The 18,457-nt window shown below is 45.7% G+C and overlaps 1 protein-coding gene across 1 annotated transcript in view; it reads left to right on the top strand.

Annotated features, from left to right (window-relative positions):
• cdh23 (cadherin-related 23) overlaps positions 1-18,457 on the top strand; it is a 967,008-nt gene that overhangs the window by 485,203 nt on the left and 463,348 nt on the right. The window contains exons 21-25 of the mRNA XM_072583543.1: positions 3,015-3,122; positions 9,725-9,914; positions 12,699-12,844; positions 15,757-15,976; positions 17,874-18,026. Of these exons, the coding sequence (XP_072439644.1) occupies positions 3,015-3,122; positions 9,725-9,914; positions 12,699-12,844; positions 15,757-15,976; positions 17,874-18,026 (817 nt within the window). The remainder of the gene's footprint in view (positions 1-3,014; positions 3,123-9,724; positions 9,915-12,698; positions 12,845-15,756; positions 15,977-17,873; positions 18,027-18,457) is intronic.

Here is an 18,457-nt window from a genome sequence, read left to right as displayed (position 1 = left end):
GATCATGGCTGGTCTATGCCCTAACTTTATATCCCCACCTTCGGCCCATGAGCCTTAATACCTTGGCTTAACAAAAATTTATCTCTCTCAGATTTAAAATAACAACTGATCCAGCATTCACTACCGTTTTTGGACGAGAGTTCCAAACTTCATAATGTAAATATTATTATCTGAATGGTCAAAGTCGGAAGTCACCCAACACCAGAGTTCTGTGGCTGTGCGCTTCCTTCCACACCACCCGACCAAGGGGCAGCACTTCGAAAGCTCGTGATCTCAAATAAACCTGTTGGGACTATAACCTGGTGTCTTGTGACTTCTGACCTTGTCCACCCCAGTCCAACACTGGCACTTCCACATCATATCTGAATGGTGGCAGTTTAAGAAAACGTGAGGTGCAATGAGACCTGAGTGTCATGGTGGAACAGTCACCGAAGGTTGGCACATGCAAGAACAGCAGGTAGTGGGCAAAGCTGGCCTTCATAGTGAGAAGATTGGAGTGTAGGACTAGTGATGTCTTGCTGCAGTTATACAGGGCCTTGATGAGGCGGCACCTTGAGTATTGTGAGTGGTTTTGAGTGAAGTTTTTGTCTTCCAGTCTGTGAAAGGACATTCTTGCTATTGAGGGAACCCAGCAAAGGTTCACCAGACTGATTCCCGGGATGGCAGGTCTAACAACGAAGAAAGACAAGATCGACTGGGCTTGTACTCACTGGAATTTAGAAGAATGAGGAGGGGTATCTCATGAAAGCATATAAAATCCTGATGAGATCGGACAGGCTAGATGAGGGAAGAATGTTCCCCATGTTAGGTAGTCCAGAACTAGGGGTTACAGTCTAAAAATAAGGGGTAAGCCATTCAGGACTGAGATGAGGAAGAAATTATGACTCAGCTGTGAACCTGTGGAATTCTCTCCCACAGGAAGCTGTTGGGGTCAGTTCATTAGATAGATTCAAGGGGGAGCTGGATGTGGCCCTTGTAACTAAAGGGATCTGGGGTTTTGCAAAGTGGGAATGGGATACTAAAATTGCATGATCAGCCATGATCATACTAAATGGTGGTACAGGCTCGATGGGCCGAATGGCCGATTCCTGCACCTGTTCTCTCTGTTTCTATTTACCTTCCCTTTGTGTGTGGAAGTGCTTCCTAACATTTCTCCTGAATGCTCTGGCCCTAATTCCCAGACTATGTCCCAGGTTCAAGAATCTCCAACCAATGGAAATAGGGGCTAGATCAGAGTGGTGCTGGAAAAGCACAGCATGTCAGGAAGCATCCGAGGAGCAGGAAAATCGACGTTTCAGGCAAAAGCCCTTCATCAGGAATAGACAGGTCTAATCCTGATGAAGGGCTTTTGCCCAAAACGTCGATTTTCTTGCTCCTTGGATGCTTCCTGACCTGCTGTGCTTTTCCAGCACCACTCTAACCTAGACTCTGGTTTCCAGCATCTGCAGTCCTTGTTTTTACCTAACCAATGGAAATAGTTTATCATTGTCTATCTTGTTTTTTCCTGTTAATGTCGTGAAGACTTTCATCAGATCTCTCCTTAACCTCGTAAATTCTACAGAAAACAGGCCTAATTTTGTTCAGAACAAAATAAAGAACTGTGGATACTGGAAATCAGAAACAAAAACAGATTGCTGGGAAAACTCAGCAGGTCTAGCAGCATCCATGGAGAGAGAAAGCAGAGTTAGCGTTTTGGGTCCAGTGTGGTGAGGTGTTTGCGGAACAGCACACAGTAAGACGGGGTAAAAATCCACCGTGAGAGACATCATGGGAATGTGGTCAGTAATTAATTAAGCTAATTTGATAGGACAACATTCAGCAGCGTGAACAGACACCCTCCAAAAAAGTGATGGAACTCAGACCTAGCCAAAAAAAACCCAGAAAATTGAGCTCATAAAATTGTCTGCACAGTTCACGAGAAACAAACCAGAAAGCATCGGTTGTGTAAAGTAACATTAAGCCGAGATAGGGATGATATTCCTCTGGGATTATGTCTCTGTAATGGTCGGTTAAATAAACTTGTTTTGATGTTTGTGCTAAGATCTTTCTGAGCGTCCTATGTATATCATTCTGTTTGTTTATTTCTTTTATGTCCTAAACTTCTGTTGTTATTGATCATCTGCAGCCTTGTGTGAGTGTGTTCAGTGACTAACCACTATATTAACCAACTGCAAAAATGAAACATTTGGTCTATCAGCCAGATTTCACTCTGAGATTTGACTAGTACAATATCTCCATCAGCTGCAATCATTACATTGAGCAAGACAAAAGTTAGCCCTAGGGCGTCACTAATTCAGTGTCGGTTAATTAGTTGAGTTTATACACCCAAAGATCAGCTCCCCAAGCCTATAAAGGGATGGTGCTGCACTGCAGAGGGAGAGAGATGTGAAACCTGTCCCACAAATCAGTCTGGAGCAGCAACTTGGACATTTTCAATTTTGCAACTTGGGGAGTAAACTGCCCGAGTGCATTTCACCCTGTCCCAGCTTCCGTTCCATCGGAGCTAATGGAACACAAATTGGCGGCATGTTCTTTAGCGGTCAGGATCACCAGGTTACAGACTCATAGTGAAACCCCACTGGTGAATTGTTGGTTGGTTGGAGCTCTGTTTGATGAGGTACGAGGCTGGGCCCAAGGGAAGCCACAGACCACATTGTCACACTCTCGGGACTTGCTTAGTGCTGTATTAAAGGGTAAAATCTGCTGACTCCAGAGACCGAACACTCCTTCATCCTTGCAGTTCAGCGACACCACCTTGGGAAAGGAAACACGATCAGACAGTGACAAAACACAAAACAGGGAGGAGAGAGTGAAGAATTGTTCCTGCTTGATTTTACAACAGTTGCAAGTTAGCTGTAACATTTGAGAAGTTCCAAAATGTCTGACCCTAACCCTAACCCAATCCCACCTCACCAAGAGTGCAGAAGAGAACGATTTTACAAGGGCTTGAATAATTGTGGGATTGTCTCTTTCACATACTTTGCTGATTTAAGACATTTTGCAAACTGTTTCAGGTGAATATAACTCTACATGACATAAATGATAATCGTCCCATTTGGAAGGATGAGCCATACTTAGCCAATGTGGTTGAAATGTCACCCGTTGACACAGATGTTATCACAGTAAGTATTTCACCATTCCCACGATGTGTACGTGAGGGTTTGAATTCACTCTGGGAAGTGTGCAGTGAAATCACTGCTATGTTTCAGCCTGAATGCATCCATGACCCCAAAATCCCAGCACAGCTGTATGGCTGAGGGCCTTAGTTTTCTATCTGCCCAATGTAAATATTTCTGAGGTTGGGCTGGTTGGCTGAAGTGACCCAGAAAGTATAATTCACTACAGCATAAGATTCAGCATGTTGGCAGAACGAAACTCACAGCACCTTCCAGTGCTATAAATGGCTTTAATGTGTGCCTGTTCCATTGCCTGATCTCATGCCATCCTCTGTCTGCCCATGGCTTACAATTTAACTAAACAGCAGTAACCAAAGCTCTGGGATAAAGATTCTTCCTGACTGCTTTGTGCCGACAACATTGTAAGTGGTTTCTTCCAGATATTTCAAAATGTTGATGGGAAGTCAATCCCAGGAAGTCACCTTGTTCAGCTTAGAATGCTATAAATACCCGTCAACAAAGGGAAGATCAAGAATGTCATTGCAGAGTGTCCCAAGGGGGATTGAGTTTCACATTCCTTCACCCTACAGTACTGAAATAAACGCACAGAGTCCAGTATCCCGTCAGCCTTTTTTTTCACACGTGCACCATACATGGCCTCTGACCAGTTTGTGCAGGATCAGTCCCTAGAATAAGGAGCCTCTCTGAGACTCCTGTTTGTACAACCTGTTTTTCCAACCGACCTGTTCAGGAATCATATTACTCATCTCTGGAGCAGTTGGGATTTGAACCCAGGTCTCTCGCTCAAGGGGTAGAGACAGTACCTCTGTGCCACAAGAGAGCAAAGACTCATGTTTGTATCTGTCAGCCAGGGCTCCCTGATTGGTCCAGGTTAACAGCCCCAGTCAGGGATCTCCTAGTCAATGAGATCCATCTGGGCAACCTTGTTCCAATCACTACAAAGACATTGCCTTTTGCTTATTGCCAAATGCAGCTTGTTCCCTTGTGGTTGGTAGTAACTGTACTCCTTAAAATAAATGGACACAAAAATGGGCACTCACACCCTCCACCAGCGCTGTTACATGCACTGATACAGCCACCATTTGTACAAAATACTGCCCTTGCCATGTGAAATAGATGTTCTCGTGGCTGTGTTGTTATGTGCGATGCACAGTTCATTTTCATTAATAATCTGCAGATTTGTTGAATTCATGGTCACTCATCACAAAATATTGCATTTATTTAGCCAGTTTAGTTATGCAAAATGTTGCTTTTTCTAGGGGAGCTTGGGTATTGTTGAAGCTTGACGTATTCTGTCAGTGTTTTGTCATGCACTCATCAGGACAGTTTTCAAGAATGCCAATCTAAAGGAAAAATTACATTTATGCTGTATAGAGGAGAGTGCTGATTGTTTGGCAAGTGGATTATGATTGGTAGAGGCATTGCTATGAGGAATGTTGCCATTGAGGCAACAAATCTGCCAATCAGAGTCCACCTGCTTAATATCAGAATGTTTTTCTTGTACAATACAAAATGTCTTTGGTGTTCTTGAGAATTGTCCTGACGAGTACAAAGCATAAAAGCTTTGATAAAATGTGCCTTTCTTCAGCAGCTGTCAAATGTCCCTAGGTGCCTCTTTCAGTGGGTGAGATTCTTTGGAATTCCCTTCCTGAAAAGGCAGTGGATGCAGAACTTTTAAATATTTTTAAGGCAGAGGGAGATAGATTGTTGACAAACAAGGAGATGAGAGATTATAGATAGGGTGGCATGTTGGCTCAGTGGTTAGCACTGTGGCCTCACAGTCTCAGGGACTTGGGTTCATTTCCAGACTTGGGTGACTGTCTGTGTGGAGTTTGCACATTCTCCCTGTGTCTGCGTGGGTTTCCTCCGGGTGCTCTGGTTTTCTTTCACAGTCCAAAGATGTACAGGTTAGGCAAATTGACCATGCTAAATTGCCTGTAGTGTTCAGGGATGTGTAGGTTATGGGTAAATGTAGAGTAATACGGAATGAGTTTGGGTGGGTTACTCTTCAGAGGGTCAGTGTGGACTTGGAGGGCCTTTTTCCACACTGTAGGGATTCTATTACTGGGGATATGCAGGAATGTCACATCGGGGTTAAACCGAGATCAGCATGATCTTATTGAACAGTGCATCAGGCCTGAAGGGCCGAGTGGTCTCCTCCTGTTTCTTGTTCATGGCGGCATTACCAAACAAAATTTCACAGCACGTTACGTGAGGAGACTTTAGAAAAGATGAGAAAAATCTTTGCGGAAGAGGTCAGTTTTAAGGAAGAGACAGAGAGAGAGAAATGAGGAGGAAGGGAATTCCAAAGTTTAGTGCTCAGTTAGCGGAAGGGATGACCGCCAATTGTGAAGCAGTTGGAGATGTACAAGAGACCAGAGTTGGAAGAGCACAGCGATGTCAGAGGGTTGTGTGGCTGGAGGAGTTTGTGGACCTGGGCAGGAGTCAGACCATGGAAGGGTTTGATCAAAAGGAAGCAATTCCTCTACCTGTAACACCTTCATGTCACTGAATGTAATCCGGGAAGTTTGAGTGGACATCTAAAATCAAAAATGAGATTGATTGCCTTCATCTGACACCCATGATCATGTTAGAATCTCTCCGGCTTCAATCAGAAGTCAGAAATCACACGACACCAGATTATTGTCTGACAGGTTTATTTGAAATCACAAACTTTCAGAGCATTGTGTCTTCCTCAGGTGAAGTGTCCTGAAAGCTTGTGATTTCAAATAAACCAGTCAGACTATAACCTGGTGTTGTGTGACTTCTGACTTTGCTCACCCCAGTCCAGCACCAGCACCTCCACACATCATTCAGTCAGAAGGATTTGGTTTAAACCCCAGCCTCAAGACATCAGCACTCAATCCACGCTGAGTTGGCGCTGCATTGACCCAGCTGTAATCCTTTCGGATCAGCTGTTCCGGCTGGTTTAATATTGAAGGTCCCGCAGCTCTATAGCAAGAGGTGCAGGGAGAGCTCTCCGTATCCTGTCCAATGTTATTTCCCCAGTCAAAATAATCTAAAATAGAGTAAGAGGTCAGGCATTCACCTTCCAGCTGCTGGTGCAAGTCCCCACTATGTGCTTTATGTCTCAATAAAGCTGGAGTCACCCAACTGGCAGAGAAATGTGACAAGGTGCTTCACAAGTAAAAGTGTTACATTGTTGTGTGTAAACCTATTTCCTGATGGATTGTTAATTTTCCTCTAGTGCAGAAACATTGACGAGATTTATTGCGCAGCAGATTTTTTATTAGAATTCAGTGGATGTTACAAGATGAGTGCTTTGTAAATGCTATCAGTGTGTTTGTATGAACGTTAGGTAGATGTGATTTAAATACACTGCTCGGCTTACGTTGAGAAATCTCAGTATCTGAATTATTGATTACATGTCAGTGTGGTGTGTGAATATATACACAGCCACAAAGTCTGAGTTGTCTAGACAAAAGATAATTGAACAATTAAATATCATAAAGTATCTCTGATTGTGCTCACATCATTGTTAGTGCAGACTGATCTATGAATCTGCACAGTCTCAGAGCAGACCAATTAAATTGAAGGTTGGACTAGTCTTGTGAAACAAATGGTCACAAAGTGAGTTTGTTATTATGACAAAGTGAAAATTTGTTATGACGGCTAATTTCCTCAGTGATGCCCCTCAGGAAGGAGAACCTTGTAGCTGCAGAATTTGACAGGGTCTCAATCTCTTAAAAGCAATCCTTGTGTTATCAATATTGCATTATTCATACTGTTTATAAACAAGCTGTCAGTAGTGCAGTTATCAATGTCCCAGTGAGTCCTGTTTCCTTGTTCTCTCTGTCATAAGCATCTTCAATGATTAATTACCTTGAGACGCTGTCATTGTTGGATGAATAAGTGCATGCTCGATTCAGTACACAGCAAGATCCCACTAAACCTGAGCTAAAAGGGTCGTTTGTCGTTCCTTTTGCCGGGAGGTGTTGGATACAACAAGGGGCCTCCCTCTGAGTGTCCCAAATGAAACAGCAGGAACTCGAGGTTTCACCTTGGAAGTTGATGCAGTTGCCAGTTCAGAGCTCTCCCAGTGCCATACCACAGTGTCCATCTTGATGACCAGGCTCAGGCTACAGACCTAAGGGGGAGGTAATGGCCTAATGATATTATCGCTAGCTTGTTAATCCAGAGACCCAGATAACTTTCTGGGGACCCAGGTTCTAATCCTGCCACAGTAGATGGTAGAATTTGAATTCTGTAGAAATAGAGTCATAGAGATGTACAGCATGGAAACAGACCCTTCGGTCCAACCCGTCCATGCCGACCAGATATCCCAACCCAACCTAGTCCCACCTGCCAGCACCCGGCCCATATCCCTCCAAACCCTTCCTATTTATTTACCCATCCAGATGCCTTTTAAATATGCATTCATATTAGCCTCCACCACTTCCTCTGGCAGCTCACGATCTGGAACTAAGAGTCTAACAATGACTGTTGTCGATTGTTGGAAAAATCCATCTGGTTCACTGATGTCCTTGAATGAAAGAAAGTGCCATCCTTATCTGGTCGAGCCTACACGTGACTCCAGATCAACAGCAATGGGGTTGACTCTTAACTGCCCTCTGGGCAATTAGAGACGGGCAATAAGTGCTGGTCTGGCCAATGAATGAATAAAAGGTTCATATTGACTTTGGAGAGAGTGTAATGTAGGTGTACCTGCTGCTAATTACAAGGAAGGAATCAGCAAACTTGGAATGTGTCCCTTGGAAGTTAGAAGGATCAACAGGTGGTTTAATCAACATTGTTAGCTACTAAATGAACAGAGAAGTGAGATTGGGAAAATCATTCCCACTTGGCAAAGAGCTTCAGGCAAGGTCTGTAGGCTAAAACTAAGGCTTCTGGGACTTTTTTTATTCATTCCTGGGATATGGACATCACTGCCTCGACCAATATTTATTGCCCATAGGGCAGTTGAGAGCCATCCCCATTACTGTGGGTCTGGAGGCACATGTAGGCCAGACCAGATTAGGACAGCAGATGGATTTTTACAATACTATTCATATTGGCACTATTAGATTAGCTTTGTATTCCAGATATTTACTGAATTCAGATTTTAACACCGGACAAATCAGGATTCAAACCCTCAGCCACCCTCTGTGACAGAAGTGAGGAAACACCCATACAGGTGAAGAATGGTGAAAATTTGGAACTTTCTTCCGCAATTTATATTTGATCAGTTGATTTTAATTCTGAGATTGATAGGCTTCTGTCAGCCCATAACATCAGGGGATATGTTCCAAAGAGAAGTATATGGAGTCCAGTCATAGATCAACAAGGATCTCACTGAACTGCAGAGCTAGCACTCAGGACTAAGTGACCTTCTACGTTCCAATGCTCAAAATGTTCCATTGTTTCCTCATCAACCTCTCTTGGAATCTTTGGATCCCAACTATCTTAGTCTCATTTACTGTTTTTTTTAAATACACTCACCATCTTTATAAATAATGGACGGAACACCCATTTAATATCAATCATCTAGATGGTCAAGGTGCAGGAATCTTAAAGAATTCTGTTTTTGTTCCTTATGTCTGTTTACAAAAGCCAATCATATACCTATTAATGGAATTTTTCTTAATCTTTTATTTTTCAATCACCCTTGTATTTGGCTCTAGGTGTTATTTTGTATAGTTCTCCTAGTTTCTTAATTGTTAATTGTTATGATCTATATTTAACATTTGCATCTTTGTTTCCTGGTCCTACGTCCCCTCCTGCCCCCATCCTCGCTCGCAAAACACCCCCTCTCCCAAATCCCACTTTCTCACTTCCTCCCTCTTCCACACTCTACTCATCCCCCTCCCCAACTCTCCTCTCCCCTTCAGCTCCACCTTCCCACCCTGCCCAATCTCTCTCTCCCTACTCTTCCTCTCCTTCTCTGCTCCCTCCCCTTCTTTGCTCCGTCCCCCTTCTCCCTCTCACCCTCCTCCACTACTACTCCTCCGTCTACCCCTCTTCTCTTCTCTCCCTCCCCCTTTTCTCCACCAACTTCTCTCCCCATCTCCCACCTCCCCGCTCCACCTCCTGCCTTTCCTTCTTCCACCCTCTCCTCCTCCTCCTTGCTCTACCCCTCCTCTCTTCTCTCCCTCCCCTTCTCTCTCCATCTCCTTCCACCCTCTCCACCTCCTCACTCTACGCATCCTCCCTCTCTCCTTTCCCATTCTCTCCCCATCTCCTGCCTCCCCACTCCACCTCCTCCCTTCTCTTCCTCCACCCTCTCCCTGTTCACCTTCTCCCCTTCCTTGCTCTATCCCTCCTCCTTTCCCTCCCTCCCCCTTCTCTCCCCATCTGCCTCCTCCCCTCTCCACCTCCTCAGTCTATCCCTCCTCCCTCTCTCCTTCCCCATTCTCTCCCCACTGCCTCCTCCCCCTCCCCTCCACCCTGTCCCCCTCCTCCCTCAACCCCTCCACCCTTCTGTCCCCTACGTCTTTCCCTGTGTCCCTCCTCCCTCTCTCCCTCCTTCCCTCACCTCCTCTCCCTCCACCCTCTCGCCCCCAATGTGTTTAAACACTTTACTGATTGAATAAAATTGGACAACAGTGTCACGGGCCTGTCTTCCACAGGTGTCAGCCTTTGACCCAGACCGGGGTGAGAATGGTTCCGTTGTGTACACCATCAACCCTCCCAATCCATTCTACCGAATCAACAGGACCACAGGGAAAATCCGCACATCTGGAGTGGTGTTAGACCGCGAGAATACAGCTGCCAAGGATGCTGAGATGATGAGGAAAATCGTTGTGTCAGTCACAGATCGTGAGTTATTGGTGATCTTGTGAAGCAATCAAGAGATCACAGAATCTATGCAGTGTGGAAGCAGGCCATTCGGCCTACCAAGTCCACGCTGACCCACCAAAGAACATCCCCCTACCCTATAACTCTGCATTTCCCATGGTTAATCCATCTAGCCTACAAATTACAGGCAATTTAGCATGGCCAATCCACCTAACCCTGCACATCTTCAGACTGTAGGGGGAAACCCACACAGACACAGAGGGAACGTGCAAACTCCGTACGGACTGTCAGCTGAGGGCAGCATCGAGCCTGGGTCCCTGGCACTGTGAGGCAGCTGTTCTAACCACTGAGCCACCATGCCACAAGCTAATATCGCATTTTCCTGGAATTGTCTTCCCATTTTGCTTAATAAATTGAGAGTGGTCCATTAACCAGGAACAAACCTGCGGGCTTCCTGAAGGGGTTTGGAGCAACCCGGAAACAAGAGGGTGAGGAGGTTTGGAAGGTTAATTGAACCCCCCAATGAGAGTCCAACCTTCAGTCCTCAATCATATACTTTGATCGTGTGCTCTTTGTAAAACATAGCACGAATCTCAAAACACCAGGGCAGGGGATCAGGTGCTGGTGACCATTACTATCGTGACAGCGATGAGTTTGAAGGTAGGGAGAGACCATTCGCAAATGCAAAAATGTGGATACAGGAGATGGTGCAGAGAAAAACTTGAAAAAAAGACATATCAATGTGAGATAAATCAAAGCATTGAAGATGGTTGGACTCATCTATAGTTGGTTCTGCTGTAACATATGTTTCTTCAACACGAATTGGCTATAATCCAATTGAAGAATTTAGATTTTTATTTGTAGGATGCAAATTTTCCTTAGCTATATTGGCTATAATGCGATTCCAGTCTCATTGGTTTAAATGGCACAGTTATTACTCAATTTTCTTATAATGAGGGATCGTATGGGAATGGAACTGTTGCGTTGTATCAGAACAGACTGTATAAGGAAACACAGCTGCTAATTTCAACAGTGAGTTCTTCACCAAAGTACTTCATTGGTGGTTAAACCATTTGGGAGATGCTCACAACACAAAAGACAAAATATAAATGTAAATTCATTCCTTCAGCATTCATGTAGTTTGAAAAAGACATCAGGTCATCCTTATTTGATTGTTAGCAGCACTCTATTCTTCTAAGTCCCCACAGGACAGTCCATTTTCATCCAACATACTCACTGACACTGAGGAGATGGCCAAGAGAAATTCTCACCACTCTGTATGGGACCCATTCATAAATAACATGATGCTGTGCTGCTGCTACTACACCCCCATAGCTGATCAAAGTGGTTTTGCCTCTCTTCCCTTGCTGTATGTGAATGCCCGAATGGTGCCGACAGTGCACTTTATAAGGGACACCTTGCTGCATCAGGGAAATCGTGTTCCTTCTCTTCTATTTTCACACTGGTCTTTGTGCTTGTCAGTCATTCTATTGGCAGTGCTCCGGAGCTTATCTCTTGTGTACACTGAGTGATTGGCACCCTGCTAATGGAGCAGCTTCTTATCTTGCTAACATGATGTGTTGTAATTTGGAAGGTCTTTCCTTCTTTGCTGCAAGTCTTCACAGCAGTTGGATTCATAATTGGGAAAGCACGCAACATGTGCCTTTGCTCTTGCTGTGCCCTAGCTACACTCATCGCAGTCAAAATTCTGCAGCAGCATGTTCAGGAAACAAATTTCACAATTCCTCATGTACAGAAATTGAAAGCTAGTCTCATTAACTGTGACCGTGCCAACCATGTGAATTATTGTAAAAACTCACCTTGTTCACTAATTCCTCCAGGGAAGGAAATCTGCTGCTGTTACCCTGTCAGGCCAACATGTGACTCCAGACCCAGCAATGCAACTGATATGGGGTTGCACAGTGGCTCAATGGTTAGCACTGCTACCTCTCAGCATCAGGGACCTGGGTTCACATCCCACCCATCGCTGACTGTCTGTGTGGAGTTTGCACATTCTCCCTGTGTCTGTGTGGGTTTATTCCGGGCGCTCTGGTTTCCTCCCACAGTCCAAAGATGTGCAGGTCAGGTGAATTGGCCATGGGAAATGTAGGGTTCCAGGGATAGGGTGGGTCTGGGTGGGGTGCACTTCAGCGGATCGGTGTGGACCTGATGGGCTGAATGGTCTGCTTGCCCACTGTAGGTATTCAGTCATTTTCTGTATCCCAGATGGCTGTTGATGCCCTTTCCCTGGATGTACTCAAGACTGAGGTCAGGAGGGTTTTAGACATTGAGGAATGTGCCGAGGAATCAGGATTGTGAAATTGAGGGAGAAGGTCAGCCCTGGGCTCGTTTAGTGGTGGGACTGGCTTGATGGGCCCAGTGGCCTGCATCGTCTCCCATTTCTTGATGTCGAGACGAAGACAGGATAAACACAGGAAGGATTTTCCCAATGACTGGGGAATCCAGAACTCGGGGTCACAGTTTAATAATAGAGAGTAGGCCATTTAGGACTGACATAAGGAGAAGTTTCTTCACCTGGAGAATGGTGTGGCCTGTGGAATTGTTTGCCACAGAAATTGGTTGAATGCCAATCATTTAATGTTTTCAGGAAGGAGTTAGGTATAGTTCTTAAGGCTAAAGGGATCAAAGGGCATGGGGAGAAAGGGGGAACAGGGTACTCAGTTGGTTAGCCTGTTGGATCAGGCTGGAAGGGCCGAATGGCCAAGTCTTGTTCCTAGTTTTCTGCGTTTTGATGTTTCTATGTCCTTGTGTTCTCTGTTGCCTTATCCCTTTATTCTGTTGCAGGGGGAAGGCCTCCACTACAAGCCTCCAGTAGCACCACTGTTACTGTAAACCTGCTGGATCTCAATGACAATGACCCAGTTTTCCAAAACCTGCCATACACTGCCGAGGTTCCAGAGGGTCTGCCTGTTTCTTCATCCATTTTTCAGGTAATTGCTTCCAGGTCATTGCAAACGTCTAGGAGAAAGTGAGGACTGCAGATGCTGGAGATCAGAGTCGAGAGTGTGGTACTGGAAAAGCACAGCAGGTCAGGCAGCATCCGAGGAGCAGGAGAATCGAGGTTCGGCCTTAAGCCCTTCATCACTTATGCCCGAAACATCGCTCATTCCCAATGAAGGGCTTATGCCCGAAACGTCGATTCTCCTGCTCCTCAGATGCTGCCTGACCTGCTGTGCTCTTCTAACACCACACTCTCGACTCTGATCTCCAGCATCTGCAGGCCTCACCTTCTCCTAGTGCTTTTCCAGCATTGCAAGCTTCTTCCTTGTTCAAAATAAGACCGTAGTATAACTACACAGAGCACCCCTAGGACAAATGTGCGATGTTCAGTTAAAATTGTTTGCTCTGGAGTTCAGACAACTGAGGGCAGATCTCATACAGGCTTATAAAATTCTAACAGGACTAGACAGGGTAGATGCAGGGAGGGCATTCCCGATGATGGGTGTAGAACGGAGGAACAGTCTGAGGATTTGGGGTAGAACAGAGATGAGGACTCATTTCTTCATCCAAAGAGTGATGAGCCTGTGGAATTCATTACCACAGGAAGGAGTTGATACTAAAACATTCAATGTATTCAAGAGATGGCTGGGGGAGAATGGGATCAAAGGTTATAGGGAGAAAGCAGGATTAGGTTATTGAGTTGGACGCTAGGCCGTGACCGTGATGAATGGCGGAGCAGGCTCAAACGGCTGAAAGGCCTGCTCATGCTCCTATCTTCATCTTCTAAGTGAGGAGGATTGGACTCCTGACCACTGGAAACTCTTCAGTCTGTTGTCAGCTCTGCCACAGGTCCAAATGCACTTACCCCAGCCCTAAGTATGTGGAAACTTTAAATTAGTGAAGGTAAGGAGTGGCACAGTACCAGAAAATATACATATTTCCGAAAGGGGAAAATTGCTGACAAAATGTTTCATCTTGCATTCATCAGGACAAATGCAAGAATTCCAAATTTCAAAGGGAACTACAATTCATACTGCATGAGAAAGCATCGCTGATTCACGGTTGACTTGCCAACTTTGTTTAGAACAGAAAGACCAAGGGATTCAGGTAGACGATTCTTTGAAGTCTGTATCCCATGTAGACAGGGTTGTTAAGAGGGTGTTTAGCTTCTTTACTCAGTTCTTTGAGTACAGAGTTGGGATGCCATGTTGAGGTTGTACAGGATACGAGGCCTCTTCTGGATTGCTGTGCTCCGTTCTGGTCATCCTGTTATAGAAAGGATACGATTAAGCTGGAGCTGGTTCCGAAGAGATTTACCAGGATGTTGCCATGAATGGGAGGTTTGAGTTATAGGGAGAGGCTGATTAGGCTGGGACTTTATTCACTGGAGATTAGGAGGTTGAGGGATGACCTTATACCGGTTTTTAAAATCACAAGGGGTATAGATAGGGTTAATGGCAGGTGTCCTTTCCCTAAGGTGATGGATTTTAAAACCAGGCAGTATATTTTTAAGGTGAGAGGAGAAAGATTTAAAAAAGACATGAGGGGCAACTTTTTTACACAGAGAGTGGTTTGTATGTTGAATGAACTTCCAGGGGAAGTGGTGGATGTGGATAGAGTTACAATATTTAAAAAGTATTTGCATAAGTACATGAATATGAAATGTTTGGAGGGATATGGGCCAGAACCAGGCAGGTGGGACTAGTTTAGTTTGGGATTATGGTCGGCACAGACTAGTTGGGCCGAAGGGTCTGTATGACTCTGTGACTGTGACTAATCAGCACATTTTCCTCTCATTTGGTGTAAGTTGTTGTTCCCTTTGAGATTATTTTACCTATTTAATACTTATCATGAGCTGACCACTCCACATCGGCAGCAAAGTGCTTTAAAGTGGGTCTGCACCTTACAATCACAGACGAGCGACAATTCCCTGATCTCATGACGAGGACAGCTCATCAAGTACAGACCATGGAAGGTTCTGGAAATACAAACCCAGGAGAAAACTGCAGGATTTGTGCTGGGAAACCCTCTGTCCTGTGGCAGCAATTTAATGTCCTGAACTTTGAACATTCCTCAAATCAGTACCTGTTTTTTTCCAAAATCCAGAATGTTCTTCCACGAAAGGCTGTAGGTTCTGGGGTTCAATTGAACGTTTTTGAAACTGCGCTTGATAGATTATTACTGGCCAAAGCACTTGATAGTTCCAGAACCAATACAAGATAGAGATAAACTATAAGAGACCAGCCATGATGTAATCGAGGGGATGAATGGCCTATTATTCTTTGTGTTTGTCTTCAGCTCCCTTCATTGAATCACCATCTCCTGTTCCTGAGACCTCCTCCAGCTTTCTCTCCTGTCTCTCACTCTCTGGCCGGTGATGTTTTTCCCCTCCCCTCCTGTGGGGACCACCTTGACTGGCCTCCTCCTTCCTGTGCTCACAAAGAGTATTGCCCCTTCCCCATCTTCTCTCACATTCCCATTCCCTCCTTCCCCCATCCCTCCACCTCCCTTCAACTCCCTTCCCCCTCTTTCCCTCCTCCCACTCCCTTCTCCTCCCCATCTGTCCCATCTTCTCCCCTCCTGTCCCCTGCTGTCCCCTCTCTTCCCCTCCTTTTCCCCACATTTTGCCTCCTTTCCCCCTCTTTTCACCCTCCTCTCCCCCCCTCCATTCCCTTCCAGAGCCTTCCCGTCGCCTCTCGACACCTTCCTTTCCCACCCTCCTAGTCCTTTTCCTCTCCAATGCCTTCCTGTCCCCTCCCTTCCTCCTCTTGGCCCCTCTGGTCCCCTCCCTCTCCTCTCCTCTCCTCTCCCCTCTCTGTCCCCTCCTGCCCCCTCCTGGTTTGTCTTGCTCCCTTTCAGACTGTTCCCAGGTACAGTTCTGCTTCCCTCTCTCCAACACCAGGTCTCAGTGCTGGATCCGGACGAGAGCTCCAATGGGGTGGTCACGTACTCTATGCAAGTGGGCATGCCCAGGTTGGACTTTGTGCTCAACTCCAGCACAGGATTAATCACGTCGACCACGACGCTGGACCGAGAGCAGATAGCGGAGTATTACTTGAGGTTGATAGCCAGAGACGCAGGGATGGTACCGAGGAGCTCCACCAGCACCCTGACCATCAGGGGTAAGCAATAACAATTTTGAAAAGTCCTGGATCAATAGCACTGACAGGAGAACAGTATTTTACAAGACCTCCAAATTTCAGGAAGGACTGTGTGCATGAATGAATTAAATCGGTTTACCCACACCTAGCACATAAATTGCTGGAGAAACTCAGCAGGCCTGACCCATCTGTGGAGGGAGAAAAACAGAGTTAACATTCCGAGTCCAGTATGAATCTGCTTCGGAGCCGAGCTTGAGTTTCGCTAGCACTTTATGTTTTTGCTGCGGCTACACCCCTTCCCACTCACTCACAGAGGTGTCATCCCCCGAGAGTGTGGGGCAGAAAGTAGAGAAAGGTATTTGAAGAAGTGAACCATTACTTGTCCACTGCTGCTATTGTATCCAGAGGAAACCCACACTGACACAGGGAGAACATGCAAACTCCAGACAGACAGTCACCCGAGGCTGGAATTGAACCTAGGTCTCTAGCACTGCGACACCACAGTGCTAAACACTGAGCCACCAAGCTGCCCTCTACTCTTATTGTATTGGAGGAGGAGGAGGAGGTTGGAGCTCAATGATGGGGACTCATCTGAATCGAAGGTCATTTGTTCTGCACTCATCAGGACAAATGCAAGAATGCCAAACTTCAAGCACTCACAATAATTTCTACCTCAGGAGGCCGGGTGTTTATTAGTTGATTCTGATCAGCTGAAGCTGTGTAGATAATTTTAATTGATCCATTCAGATACATCTCTGGAACAGGTGGGGCTTGAACCCAGACCTCCTGGCTCAGGAATAGGGGCACTACCATTACACCACAACAGCCCCTCAACTTGCACATTTATTGTCATTTTAATCAACTTGTTCAGACATGTTATGATACACCGCTGGAGTTGGTCAGACTTGAACCTGGGCTTCCTGGCTTAGAGGCAGAGACATTACCACAACACCACAACAGCTCCTTGGCTGAGGATTTGCATTCTTGCCTTTGTCCTGATGAGTGCAACTTGTCTCTGAGCAAGGTTGGAAGAATCCATTCTTCTGGCTTTTTTGAAGCCCATTTCCTTAAAAGTTCATTCCCAGGATGTGGGCCCTGCTGGCTTGGATTGTTCAAAGGGACAGTTCAGATTCAGCCACATTGCTGTGACACACACAGGCTGTGCCTGGAAAAGTTGGCAGTTTCCTTCCCAAGTGAACCAAGTGGGTTTCTCCTCCCACCAGTTTCATGGTCAACATTGGATTCTTAATTCCAGATTTTTGTTAGAATCATAGAATGCCCTACAGTGCAATTTTGCCCATTGAGTCTACACCAACTCTCCTAAGAGTCCCCCCCTCCTATCTCCATAAATCTCACAGCTAATCCACCTAGCCTGCACATCCCTGGACAGTGAAGTGCAATGTAGTCTGGACAGTCCACCTAACGGTGGCTCAGTGGTTAGCACTGCTGCCTCCCAGTACCAGTGACCCGGGTTTGATTCCACCCTTGGAGTTTGCACATTCTCCCTGTGTCTGAGTGGGTTTCCTCTGGGTGCTCTGGTTTCCTCTCACAATCCAAAGATGTGCAGGTTAGGGTGGATTGGCCATGGGAAATTGCCCACAGTATCCGGGGATGTGCAGGCTGTGTGAATTAGCCTTGGGAAATGCAGTGGTGTGGGAGGTGTTTCTGGGTGGGATGCTCTTCAGAGGGTCAGTGTTAACTTGATGGGCCAAAGGGCCTGTTTCCACACTGTAGGTTTCTGTGATTCTAACCAGCACCAAACCTGTTGATTTCATGCCTTGATTGGATTTGAATCCCGGTCGCTAGAGCGATACCTCGGTCTTTAGATGATTAGTCTCGTGAGAGTACCACTGTTCCATTGCCTTTCGTGTTTAGTTCTTAACACCAACTTCCTCCTTTAAATTGTTGTTTGTTTCAGTGCTGGACATAAATGACGAGGTTCCTACATTTCACCCAGCTGTATATGATATCTCTCTCTCCGAGGACGTGCCCAGGGATCACAGGGTGGTCCAGCTCAACTGTAGCGACAGTGACGATGGTCTGAACGCAGAGCTGAGCTACTTCATCACAGGTGGGTCCCTCCCTTGGAGCAGCAGGATGAGGACGGTTTACCAAATTCTCATCCCTCGCTGCACCCCAATCTTTGTCATGTTTCACCCTTAGCTGTTGTATATTTTTGTTATTCAGATTCTGCTACCCAAGCTCTGTTTGGCAGAGATGAATAGGTACCAGCTGTTCATGCAGTCTGCATTGTGTGCATGCTACACACCTGCGGTGTTTGTAATTAGGAATCGGAATTAAAATGCTGGTGAGCAGAGAGCTGAGCTTATGCAATGTGTTAAGGCTTGACATTCACCTACTCAAGAGCCAGGAAACAGCCATTTAGCTTTCACCCAGCTCATTCACCTAGCCTGAAGAATATTCAAAGTACTTCTTTTATATCTCTGTGGAATGCTGCTCCATTTTATTAAAAAAAGTTGCTCGCTCCAGTAGGGACAGAAG

Source organism: Chiloscyllium punctatum, chromosome 13 (assembly GCF_047496795.1).
Source record: "Chiloscyllium punctatum isolate Juve2018m chromosome 13, sChiPun1.3, whole genome shotgun sequence".
Lineage (NCBI taxonomy): Eukaryota > Metazoa > Chordata > Chondrichthyes > Orectolobiformes > Hemiscylliidae > Chiloscyllium > Chiloscyllium punctatum.
Note: the sequence above shows the minus strand (reverse complement) of the source record. Positions and strands in the feature narration are given on the sequence as shown.